Raw genomic sequence first — 13,493 nt, 5'->3', positions numbered from 1 at the left:
TGTAACCAAAGTTCTGCTTTGTTTTTATCCCTATGAAGAGAAACTGCTTAGTGATCATCATTTTTTTCCCAGAAGTAACTGCAACTGAATATTTAAGTTACACTTCTTTAGATGTTTTGACCACAAGGTCATACAGTAACTCAGACTCTCTGAGAACTGGTTATAGAAATGCAAATGGGAAAGTTGCCTCCAAATTGTGGCTTTTGTCTTTCAACAAGAAATTAATTTTAGACTTCCGTTTGCTTGTTTCTTTTTTCTTTTAAATAACCTACTCTTTACCTGTATTTGATGTATTTGAACTGCAGAAATGTTTACAAACACAGCCTGGGTATTTTCACACAAGTTTTAAATTGAACTGCTACAAAGGCAGAACAGCTGAAAAGTGGAAATGTCAGTAACAAATAATTTTCTGAGTATTTTTGTTGGTCTTTGCTGGAGTTTACATATAATGAAATGGGAAAAATGGCTCTATGGGCCAGGAAAGAAGAATCCACAAACACAAGACACTGCATGAGTGTTTTGGGAGAAATTTGGGGACATCAAAATATCTGCTGCATAGAGGAGAGTGCAGATGAGATGCTGTTTCCACTTGAACTGCTGAGATTCAAATAAATTCCTCACAGAAAAGATCATTGCTGAACTATCAAGTAACAGTTTTTTAAACCTCTGTTTTATAAAAGAGGGGAGAGGCCTATGTCTTTAAGACCCGGTATCATTAGACAGCTATTGTTAAGCACAGCCTTTGATTTTATTTTTCTGTTGTCTGCATCAGTGATATCAGAAATCAGACTGTCGACACCTGTGTGAAGACAATTTTGTGGTACTTATTCTACAACTTCAAGACCTGTCGAGCTACTAGAAGCCTTTTGTGTTCGGTTAACTTTTGCTCAAACCTCTAAGTGCTGCTTCTGACTTAACAGCTCTCACTGAAGGTATCAACTCTCACTGCAGCCTAACCTACAGGCCTACATACTAAACCTTTAGGCCAAGGGTTGCCTTGGAGCAGCTTACTTTAAATGCAGCTAAAATAAGAACAAATATCTTTAGAGGAATTACCTCAATCCTGAAATAGATTAGAGAGTTTGTAAACTAGAGAAAGCAATTTTAAACATTAGATTTTCTTTTTTATAAAATGCTGCTTGCTCAGACTGTCCAGAAGAGCTTATCAGCAAGCAGTGAATGAAAAATTCAAAACCAAGTTCTTTCAAAAGTAAATACCTATCAGACAAAATCATATAGCAATGCTCCTAACTTTTTATAAGCACAGGTGTGATCAACTGTTACTACCGTTTTCTGCTAAATGTATAAAATGTCTGCCTTTTTTTTTTTTGGCTCGATTTCAGTACTTTTGTTCATTTTTTTTTTTAATCTATATACAGCAACCACTGTGTGCTGATTTTGATTGTGCTAATGTACATAATTCATCAAGGAAAAATAAGACACTAGATCATAGCAATTAGCAGTTCATACAAAAGGCAAATTTAATCCTTAGACAATGGTTGCTAGGTAGTAGCAGGGAGCCTGCAGTATTGGGAATAATTGCATGCTGAGCATGGAATATTGCTAGCAAATAAACTACAGAAACTTTCCAAGACTGTCTGTAGCATTACTGATACTACTGAGTATTTATTTTTCAGTGCACCTTTATTTTTGTATGCAAGGGTTGTGAGATATGGCTTCAGATTCATAGTTCTTGTCTTTTGAGGGGAATGGAATTGCATGTAAAGTCTCTCTGGTTGATCATCAGTTGATTTGCATGTCTGTGACAACAGCTGTATTGCATAGCTCCAGTCTGGGTCCAGTCAGTACTGTACTCCTATTACTAAATTTTCTGATTCAGCAGAGATGGGAGGCATTTCTGCTTTAGAAGTAACTTTGGAGGTGGTCTCCTTTCAGATGTCAAAAGATAATGCAGCTTCTGTGTACTAATAGTCAGTGTTCAGGTGGATTGAGAGGCTTCAACCCGTTGTTCTGGACTGGCCGTGGACATTCAGATGACAGTCACTTCTGAATATGAGTACATCTGTTTGTTTATCTGTTTGCTTAATTGTCTTTAAAAACTCAGGCTTCATATTTTTACTCAGTGGTGAGAAAGCCTGGCTTTCCTTTCCTAGCTGCTGATGCTTCAACAGTGAATTACAGTTTAAAGGTTAAATACCAGTGTCGTTGATTTTGGCCAGTTGATTTAAATGTTTCTTGTATAATTGTTGTTCAGATTTTGAAGTGCTTGCCTGAGCAAGCAACCTGTCATAAACCTTATTGCAGAGCTGAGGTTATTTCTGATTTGACCAATAGGTTTTGAAATTACAGTAGCATAGAAAGCAGCTCTGAATCTGCATTCCAAACATAACAGAAGGCTTTTGATAGCAGGAGGTTTTTTCGTTGTAAGCACTTACTTGTTGACTGAGCATTTGCTGGCATATACTGCCAGAGATCAATCAATGGCAATTGTTTGTATTCTGTGAGAATGTTGTGGTAAAAAATTAGATGTCACCTAGTGATGAGATAATGTCATCTATGTGTTGAAATTCTGTGGCAAATATCTTACAATACAGCATATAGATAGGACATGATAGATATATATGGATTTGAATGGTGCCTAAATAAATAGGGAAGTGGGACTGTGAAAACCAAAAAACTGAATTGCCTCAGTAATCTTTTGAGGGTTTTATTCTTAAAATAGTTATCTTCCACAAAAGTATTTATACAAAATACTTTTAGTTTACTAAGTTGTCACTTCTGTTTCTTCATCTTTGTTGTTTTTCTCATTTCATTTGCTGAAGTAGTTAAGTAGGGTAGAATGTGCCTTCCTTTTCTGTTGGATTTTTGAAACTCATTTTTGTCATATTAGGTTATACGATTCATAAACAGCATTAGCTGGAGTTTCCAGCCTTATTTCATCTTTAGGTTTAGAAAGATGAAGTTTATATATAAGAAAATGTTAGCAATTAATGTTTTAAATGTGCATTTTCAAAGTCTTATAAATTCAGATGTTTAGCTGTTAATTAAACTTTTTGTTTGCTGACCATTTTATTCCTCATCTGTTGAAAAAAAAAATCTGATAGACAATGAATCTTTATCTATACCCCTGACTGTTCTTATTTCTGTTTACTTGAACTCTAATGCTTATCTGCTGTAATAAAAAGCCTTAACTAGTGATGTTTGGAACTAGTGATTTTTTTTTGGTCTCCATGGAGGAAGTGATTGCACTTTCTGAAATATTTCTCACCTTTTGGATTTCCAGTGTAGTATTTGGAACCAAATTTTCTTCAAAATGCCTTTGTATGCCAGTTTGAGTATCTGTGACAATGAATCTGTTTTGGCACTCCCCTTTGGGCTGCACATCTCTCTTCTCTCCTCTCAGACAACTTAAAAACAATAACCAGGACAATAGTTTTGGGTGAGAATAGGATGTAAGATTTGGAGCAAGTCTCAAGCATTGAGTCCAGCATGAGGTGCACAAATAACAGTGCATGTTCCCTTCTGTGTTCTATAAAAACATTAATATTTGGTAGTTTGGAACTGGAGTGATTGATCTGCTGCTTCCTGTAAAGTAGAATTGGTGAACTGCCATTAGTAAGAGCAGAACCCAAGTATATAGTTTTAATTTCTACAATTCTGTTAAAGTTATATTTTTATTAAGTAAAAATATATAAACTTGGCATAGATAAATAGATTTAAGTTATGTGTGGATGTTGGGTCTATGCTGAATTTAATTTAAAAATTCCCCAAACTTAAAAGAGGTGACTGAATACTATATGATATGTTGCTTTTCCATAGTAGCACTTCTGAATTTTTAGATAGGACATTTCTGAGAGATTTGGTGTATTAAACATTTCTCTGTCTCTAGCCTCCTCCAGTTTGAGGTTGAAGATACAGATTTGCATCAGAATGTTCAGGAAGAAAAGTGTAAACCTTTAATAGTGTTTACAAATCATTAGTGCCTCAGATGTCATTAAACACATTTTAGATGACCCTTTAATGTGAAAAAGTGAAAAATCACAGTTTTGTTTCTACAGTCAAGTTTAGTCTTTCTAGGAAAGAAAGGAGAATCACGTTTTTTTTTTTTTTTTTTTTTTAGTGACAGCCTTAGTGGCTTGTGCATTTAAAATATTGAGTTATTTTAAATTTAAATAGAAACTAATAATAGAAACATGTAACATTTCTGAAAGCTTGTTGAATATTTGTTGTACTCGTCTCCTATAGCTTGTTTTGTTCCTTCTTGCATGCAAACTGTACAATGCAAGTACATCTGGTTTTAATTGAGTCTCATACTTCATCTTGTTCTGTTCACTAGCTTGACATGACTGGAGACATAAGATATGTGTGAGAAATTTCACTAAGTAGGTATAGTTTTGGTTTCCTCTCTCATAAATATAGATGAGTACTGTACTGTGAATAATGTCTTAATCTTTTCCCTAAAATAACAGATTCTGTAGCAGGTACACCTGTTATATGCAAACTTTGTAGAGCCATGTCTGCACAAATCATATTACCTCTTAAAGACAGTGGAGTTGTAGCAAAAAACTTCAATGCATTTGTCATGGCTAATAGGTTCTTTTTATTTGTGCTGTTTTTATTTGGTTTTTTTACAGATACCATGAGAAATTATTATTTCTCTATGAAAAATGAAAATTTTAAGTTACAGTGAAAACATATTTTGATATCTAATTTTCATCCTTGCCCTTCTTTTTCTGGGAAATAGTTATACTAAATTTACTGCTTTTGATGTGAGAGAGGGCAATGACTCTATATGTGTCATTATTTCTGCAGAATTCCTTCATTGGCTTTTCCAAGCGACATACTGTTAGTACTGACAAGGACTAAACAACTTAAAGAGAGGTAGCATTTGTACAGTTTTGTATCCACGGCTATGTGTGAGTGACCTGCTTTGGTCATAACTACCGCATTCCTTTCTGCTTGTGCCAAAGACCAAGTAGAGGAGAGAAGGTCAGATCCCATGTACTCTAACCAGTCTTACTATTTTTACTGATGACTTAAACATACATACAAGCATGCATTTCTGTGCTTGGAGTGTGCTTACATGCCATACACAAAGTATTTGCAAGTGCTTATAAGTGCTTCAGATAGTTCCTCAGAGTCCTGGAAACATAAAGGAATTTTATGCTGTTTGCTAAACCTTAAGAGTGTAGGACTAATTCTCCAATTCTTAAGTATTAGAGGAGCCTTGGTTCTTTTAGTTTTAGACAGTGGGACACTATGTTTGTGCCCATTAGCATCTTCTCCTCCAACTCACTTTACCGTCCAGGTGTCAAGTTCATTCATGTATTAGGAATAACATACTCTGATCTTAGTACCTGTGCTGAAATCTTGCAAGTGTTTCGCTGCTACTTGTAGCTGAGGTGGCATTTAGACAGGTACATGAAGATAAAAGGTACCTTTAAAGGAAAAAAATCTGTCTTGGAGTTGCTTTTTGCCTGCTGGATGGCCTTAGCCAAAGCAACCTGGCTTTTAATAGGAGCAAATTTATGTGGTTTGTCTATAGAATTTGCTGTTTTGTCAGCTTGTGCTTCTGCAAGAAAAAAAAAAAAAAAGGCCAGTGCTTTTAAATTTGGACATAAAAGTTACATATGCAAAACAGTATTGTAGCTCTTAATAGCTAATGGTACTGTTAAACGTCTATTACTGAAATCACTGGGCAAAATTGTTCTTTGACATAATATCAGTGAGTTGCTTGTTAGCAAAACAAGTACTTGGCTCATGGTTTCTGTGTTCTTTCCTGATCCACAAGGCATGAATGTCTTGTTTTGGGCAGTCTTAGCTCTGCACCTTCTCTCCTATTATTTATATGCAGCTGAATTAATTTACATTCAGTGGGAATCAGTTTTTATTCCAGTTGGTTGCCACACTTTACCCCTTTACAAATTTGGTCTGGCCTTGGGTTTTGCTACTTCTGCTGGTACATGCTACCCAGTAGTTGTTTTGCTCCTAGTTTATTCCAGAATTACAGAAAGGAAGGTTCCCACTTATTTCAGTGGGAGTTTGATTGCTACAATGTGTCAGGTGTTACTGTAATTCCTGTAACATTTTTTTTCAGTTAAAATATTTTATGATATAACTTATTTAGAGATTGTATTGTGAATTTCAGTCTCAGAAAGCAGCAGAAAGCAGTAACAGTCTGTCTGAACTGAATAGGATTGGATAGGATTTTTAGTTTTTTGGTGATTTTTTTTTTTTTTTTTTTTGTGTTTTTTGTTTTTGTTTTTTGTTTTAGCCACTTAATCGGAACTGGAAATTGAAAAATAAAATGCCTTGAGCATTTTCTGCATATCTTTTGAAAAGGAATGAACTCAATTAATAGGTCACTTAGATCCATATAAGACTTTTGAGTATTGGGATTTCTGCACATGATAGACATAGACAAAAGACTACTGATTTTGTTTTGCAAGGGAAAAGTACATACTTCTAGAACTAAAGAGAGGTATCAGTAGCATTACAGGAAGATACTGTCTCTGAAATAGAAAGGAATAATTTATTTCTGTATTCTAGAGAATATTTATAATGGATTCCAAAAACCAAGCATCATGAGATATTTTGTTGTTGCACACACTAAAATTCAAAATATTGTGTTGTCTGTTAAACTTCAGGAAAAAGCTTACTTTCTTCTCCTTAATGAGATTGGACCTCTTCATACAAAATAAATACTGGCAGCAAATGCTAGACTACTCTTTCACTTCAACACCTGATTGTTCCTGTAGGATCATGTTTCATACTGAACATGAGTATTGTGGTGAAGTTGCCTCATAAGTTTAAAGACTAATTTGTGAGAGGTATAGAAGTGAAGAGTGTATGTTTTGTAAGAACAAGCTGTGTGGCTTGCCTTTGTGTCCTTAAATCACACTGCTCTATACCACCTAGGACACATTATCCAAGCCTATGGGGATTACATTGTCGAAGACTGCAGTACATACAGCAAGCTCATTGTACTGTTGTCTTGGCGCAAACTGCATCTGAAGTTCACATCTAAGCATTCTGTCCTCTTCACAGGAAATAATAGACCCAGCTTGTTACCATCCCTGAATATTGTAATGAGGAGATATCTTGCAATAGATTTTTGGGAATCTGTGCTGCAGGAGGCAGCTCTAAAGAATTTTCAGAACCATCATTTTTGAGAAAATGTCTGCATTCCTTCATTTTTTCAGTATAAGGAAGATTAGCTTTCTGGATTTGTCGATCATGAGTTAAGCTCACATCTTTTCTCAGAATTGTTCCTAACTGTGAGTATTCATATTATTCACCATTAAATGTGATAGTAGATCATGTATTAGGGAAGATGTTTAAAATCTCTTGCTTTCAGAATAAAAATTTGTAGAAGAATTGTGTAAAATCACTTTTGTTTGGGTAGGTTTAATCTTCTGGCTAATGTAGCTAAAAGCTTAAGCTTTCACCTTTAGGCTCTTAGCATTTCATTAAGGCTATTTAGAGAGCTCCGAGATTCACTTCCTAGATTTTTTTCTTTTACCTCCATGTTTATTCTCGCACTAGATTTGTGTTTAGTAAAGATTTAGATTCAAGTTGCCATGCTTGATGGCAGATGGCTTTTGTAATGCATTTTGGCAGCTCAGATCAGTACTTCAGTTACTGTGGCCTGCTATGACCACAAATGCCTCTAGTGCACCTGCAGCCTCTGGCATGACAGTGGTAGTTCACTGGAGCCATGCAAGTTCTTTCCAGGTTAATTTTGCTACTCCTCAATTTGTAATAATTTATCCTCTGTTATGTTTGGAATATGAATTAATCTGCTGTGTATGTGTTTTAAAATGGGAGTGGTTTGCTGCTTGGCCATACATGGTATGAGAGACGACAGTGAAATGTGATGTTTGTAATCATCTTGTCAAGCTGCTCCTTATTCCTTGTGGCGTGTTTCAGTTTAAGAATACTCTGTTTTTTCCCTTTATATGGCTGTTTAGTTCATATGGTAACAGATCATGGGTTAAAATTGAAATGTCGTAAAAGTTCAATTCACTCACACTATCATGTTATCAATGCCAGTGAACCAGCAAGAAGCAGAGTTCACAGTTTATCTGAGTGTTAAAGTTTTAAACAAATTTTCCATGGTTTGTCTCCTAAAAATGTGTTCTGTGAATAAAGGCAATGATTAAAAGACTTTTATGTCAGCATAAATAGCTCTAGTAACCTTTTGATACTTGGTCTATGTTCTTTCCAGTGGAGAGTAGCAGTCTGGTGATGCTTTTGATATGCAGTAAAGTTTTGATCTTACAGATTTTGATTACTTCCAATTTGTGCAAATATTTCTGTAGAAATTACCTGTAACTGTTGTTTCCTAGAAATTAATGTCTCTAGGTATTAAAACTGTGGATTGTCTTGAAGCTAACGTCTAGTTTAACTTTTCTATCTTAGTTTCAGTTTGAGATTTTTTAGTATAATTCTTTTTGACTGAAAAAGTTGTTAGTACGTGCATGTGACTTTGAAAATACTGTCTTTAGAAGTAGCTTATTAGAGAATAAGTTCCTCAAAAAGCAAACTGTTCTCTAAGCCTCAGAGCTGATGAAACTTACTTTCTGCTAGATTTATGCACTTTATCTTTCTCCTCCTTCCCTCTGCAGTGCCTCCCCTGTCTTCTACCTCTTTTGCTGGCCATGCAGCTGCACATGCCATGGCTGGGGTTGGAGCTGTGTACTGATTGACTGCTACCTTTTGGAGTGGTTAAGATGTGAGTCTTAATACCTGCCTTTTCTACATAGCAGATACAGATTTGGGTGTCTTCTACCAGCAGCTGGTTGTTTTGGGGTGGGATTACATTGGGACTTGAAGAAATTTGGTCTTGAGTCTGGTTTCAAATATGATTAAAGCTAGTCAGCAGATTTCAAAAGCAACCGGCAGAGGGGAGTAATCAAGAAATTTTGTTAAAAGTTGTAGTGAATTCTTTATAAACTGTTCTTGGGGATAGAAATTGTAAAAGAGTTTCTGCTGCACAATACTTTCTTTCCACATTTTTTTCCTTCACTAGTTTCCCTATGTGTTTTCACTTCTAATTTAGCTTAGCTTTCTGTCCTCAATTCTGTGTGGCCCCCAGTCTGACATGCAGGTGCATGTGCTCCAGTGTAGCGGTCATGGTGCTAGACCACTGAATGTAGCTGCAGCCTGAAGGCTGGCATGTGAGCACTCTACTGGGAGATGCCATGAGAATAGAAAATTCTGGAAGCTGCTTTTGCCTAGAGGTTGGAGCAAGTGACTTCCTGAAGTCCCTTCCAGCCTCAGATATCTTGTGTCCCTCTGATCCTGTTCCTTCTTAGAGCAGGTAGATCCAAGTTTCACCAAACTCCCTGCTTTCATACATTACTGTTATCTCCTGTTCAGTTTGACTAGAACCTTTCTCTTACTGAATTTTCTGGGCAAGGATTTTTTATTTCCTTTTTACCTTATTTTAAAGCCTTTTCATTGCTACAGCTACTGACACTCCAGTTTTTCTGAGTTTGTGGCCTTGGAACAGGAAGTCTTGATATATTTAGAGTGAATGTTGAGGAACTTTTGTATATCTAGGTTGAAAATATTCTTGCCATCTTTCCTTTAAAGTGTTTTATTTTCACTTTTAAGATTTTCAACCATATAGAGACTTGACTTTAATAAAATTTAAAATAAAATAAATAATATATTGGAGGAACAGTTATATTCTAGGCTGTTTATAGATTGGCAAAATGTACATTTTTGCCAGAAATTAATAAAAGCCTACTTCATAGTAAGTTTACATCCGGAGCAAAAATCAGCTTTCTTCTTCTGGAAACAAATAATGTGGAAGATAGAGATGCGATGTGAATATTGTTCAGTTGACTGTAGACAGGCATGTCCGGAAGACATTAGGTTAATTTCTGAACCCTTGCAGTTGGGCAAAAGTATTGTCTAGTCTCTTGGATAGAACCTGTGACTGGAGACTAATTAGCTAAAAGATAACCTTTGCATAAACAGTGGAAGATATTATCAGAAGCTTGATCAAAATGTAATTGCATGTCATAAAAATGTGATTTTAAAATTTGGTATGAATTTCAATTCCTCATTTATATTCACTGGTCCATTATCTATTAAGGACAAATTCTAAGGAGGCAAACATTCTGATTGGCACTGATTTGACTTCTTAGATGTGTGGATTGTTTCAAGGATTGTATGAGCTAGATCTTAAATGAAGATGTCAATTGGAACAATGATTTTTATACTGCTATTTTTGTATGAGAAATATTTTCATATTTTTTGCAATGTTTGTGAAAATTGAGTTTAAAAATGTCTAATGGATGTTTTATTTGTGTGGCTGCCATCGCGTTGGCAGATTTTCTCTGCTGCTAAAGAACTCAAAAAATAGCATTTTTGAAACACTTCTAGACCTGTATTGACTGCTGTGCTTTACTGTGCAACACAAGAAATAATCCAGCTTGAAGAATTTAGTTGAGTACAAATATTGTTTACTGGAGTAGAGGAAATGCAGCCAAGCCAGTGACATCAGTGGACTGGGAGAGCAGTGCAGTGGTCTAGCTGGCCTCCAATTATGGTGTAAGATGCTTTTGATTATGCCCAAGAAAAGCATCCTTTAGAAGATACTGAAAGCAAAATTAGGGTAGGCAGAAAAGCGTAGAAATATTTCCAGGAAACAAACTTAGCAGAGAAAGTGGAAGAAATCTTGATGGTATATACTGTAAAGACATTTCCCGTTCTGTAATTCAGTGAAATATCTTTGAGATGTTAAAATCAAGCCTGTTGTTTGTGATGTAATACATGGTCATTTTTGTTTCAGATCGAATCCAGTTACCCAGGAATATGATTGAAAACAGTATGTTTGAAGAGGAGCCCGATGTGGTTGACCTGGCAAAAGAGCCTTGTTTACATCCACTGGAGCCTGATGAAGTGGAATATGAGCCAAGAAGCTCTCGTCTCCTGGTGCGTGGCCTTGGAGAGCATGAAATGGATGATGATGAAGAGGATTATGAGTCATCAGCAAAATTGTTGGGGATGTCCTTCATGAACAGAAGCTCGGGTCTGCAGAATAACATGTCTGCATATAGACAAAATCCAAATGGATCATGCTCAGTGCCCTCTACGAGGACCATGGTGGTTTGCACAGTTGTTTTTGTGATTGCATTTTCATTAATAATAGTGATTTATCTTCTTCCCAAGTGTACATTTACCAAAGAAGGCTGCCATAAAAAAAATCATACAATGGAACTAATATATCCTTTGGCAACCAATGGAAAACTATTTCCATGGGCAAAAATTAGACTTCCTCCTGATGTTGTACCACTGCATTATGATCTTGTCTTGCAGCCAAATTTAACTACTCTGAAGTTTGCAGGCTCTGTGAAAATAGTGGTCAACATCCGTCATGTAACTCGGAAGATTGTACTTCACAGCTCAGGACTTAATATCACCAAGGCAACAATTACTTCAGCACAAGGACAGCAAGCAAAGCCAGTTGAATTCCTGGAATATCCATTGCATGACCAGATTGCACTCATGGCTCCGGAGGCTCTCCTTGCAGGACAGAATTATACTGTTGACATGGAATATTCATCTAATTTATCAGACACCTACTATGGCTTCTACAAAATTTCTTACAAAGATGAGAACTCAAAGCAAAGGTATACCCACTAATACAGCTTCTCTGTTCTGTCACTTCTAGATTGTGCTTTGATAACAGAAGTAAGAAGGTTGCTTTTTTTATTGGACATTTTATGCAACTTATTCCTGTTAAGAAAAATCAGTCTTTTTATCTCTTGATTAATCTACCTGAAAAATGTCTTTCATGGATCAGTTCCTTAAGTAAGGGCAGCCTCTCCTACAGTGAAATGTACTTCAGTTTCAGGGTTGTAGTGTGGCTTTTTTGGTTTGTTAATTTTTTAGTTTCTCTCTTTGGAAATTCTTCCCACATTTCTTGAGCTGTTGAGTGTCAAGGCAGGGACTGAGGAAACAAAGTCCTGTCCTCATAGAAGGAGGCCAGGTTCAAGACCACCAGAAGAACCCAGTGGGGCCCAAAGGGATACATCACATATTCATAAGGGAACTGAGATGTCATTGCCAAGACACTCTCAATCATATATGAAAAAGTCATGGCAGTCAGGCAAAGTCTCAGGTGACTAGAGAAGAGGGAAACATTGCGATTATTTTTGCAAAGAGTAAATTAGTGCTTTTTATCAAGAAAATTATTAAAAATTGGCCCTTCCTCCCCACTTCAGATGGGCCTTAGGTTGGTCATCTATTTAAGAGCGTTCATGCCTTTGTGGGCAAGTAACTATCTATGCAGGGTGTCTAGAAACAGTGTGGTGCAATGAAAAAGAGGAAGGGCAGTGTGGGTCAGCTAAGCAACTTATTACAAGCATTAAAAACACATATTCCCATGAAGTAAGCGGACATAAAAGTGCAGTGGCAAGTGTAGAAGGCAAAAATTACCCAGATGGTTGAAATTCGGTGGATATTTTTTCCTATTCCAATGTAGCTGCAGCTTTCTTTTCTGTTTGTATTTAACGTAGTAGAAAGAGAATGCTTAATTGTTCACAGAGGAAGAATACGACCTGTGAGTAATTTTTTGAGGTTTTGTCCCCCTTCAGTCTAGTGCTGCCTGCTTTTGTTCAGGAACAGGGTGTTATAACCTGTGTGTTGAACATGTTTTAACCTGTATGTTTTTCAGTAAATCCTTTCCAGATAACTCTTTAGTGATTTCATAATTTCCATTGCCTTGTCTGCCTTTTCTTTTTGCAGGGGCATTGTCTCTGTCTGTCTGTTGTCTGTAGTTTTATAAATGCAGACTACTCTGATAACCTCTGTTGTTACTGCACTTTCTATATAAGACTCAAACTGTCAATTGATTTTGGAAGAAAATATATTTTCTTTAGTTTAGTTCTACTTTCTTTTGAATATTTTTTTAATATCATCACGAAAATACAAAATTACAAAGTGGCAAAATTACTCAACTTGTTGCCAAAAGCAAAATAAAAAGTGAAGAAATTTGGCCTTATTTATATTTTTATGCAGAATGGTTCTTTATTCTTTGCTTTTCTTCTGCACAATCTTGTGTGAAACTACATTAATTTGTCAGAGGAAACAAAGAGTAAGAAATTGAAAGCAGACATGTAGTTTAATCTTGTGACTTGTCAGCGCTGTGCCTTCTCAGAAAAGCTGTACGTCCAGAAATGTTCGAATCGTGGTGCAGAACAAATAAACAGCCCAAACACTTGTGGATAGCTTGGCAGTAGGTTAAAAAAAAAACCAAGGAAGTTAAAAAAACCACAATGTGTACCATCTTCTCCATGTAGCACCAGTAAATACTTCAATTAGTAGACTTGCTGAACTGTGTGTTGTCTTGCAGGTGCCGAAGTCAGAGATGCTCCCCATCAAAAGCTGTAATTTCCATGGCTAGTTAGTATAAAAACAGTGGAGAAGGAAGGTAGACTCCTGAGAAGTCTTCTTGTGATGTTAATAGCTGTTGGATTAGAGACAAGACAGTACATGAACTTGGACAGAATCCATCT

The 13,493-nt window shown here is 36.2% G+C and overlaps 1 protein-coding gene across 2 annotated transcripts in view; it reads left to right on the top strand.

Annotated features, from left to right (window-relative positions):
• LOC121338542 (leucyl and cystinyl aminopeptidase) overlaps nucleotides 1–13,493 on the top strand; it is a 52,662-nt gene that overhangs the window by 12,472 nt on the left and 26,697 nt on the right. The window contains exons 2-3 of one of the 2 annotated variants that reach the window (XM_041409634.1): nucleotides 8,589–8,695; nucleotides 10,766–11,606. In XM_041409634.1, coding sequence (XP_041265568.1) covers nucleotides 10,789–11,606 — 818 coding nt within the window. In that variant the 5' untranslated portion in view covers nucleotides 8,589–8,695; nucleotides 10,766–10,788. The remainder of the gene's footprint in view (nucleotides 1–8,588; nucleotides 8,696–10,765; nucleotides 11,607–13,493) is intronic. The other variant, XM_041409632.1, reaches the window with a different exon arrangement.

The sequence above is a fragment of the Onychostruthus taczanowskii genome, unplaced genomic scaffold (assembly GCF_017590055.1).
Source record: "Onychostruthus taczanowskii isolate IOZ18803 unplaced genomic scaffold, ASM1759005v1 scaffold302, whole genome shotgun sequence".
Lineage (NCBI taxonomy): Eukaryota > Metazoa > Chordata > Aves > Passeriformes > Passeridae > Onychostruthus > Onychostruthus taczanowskii.
The sequence above is the reverse complement of the archived record's forward strand: the minus strand, read 5'-3'. Positions and strand labels throughout refer to the sequence as shown.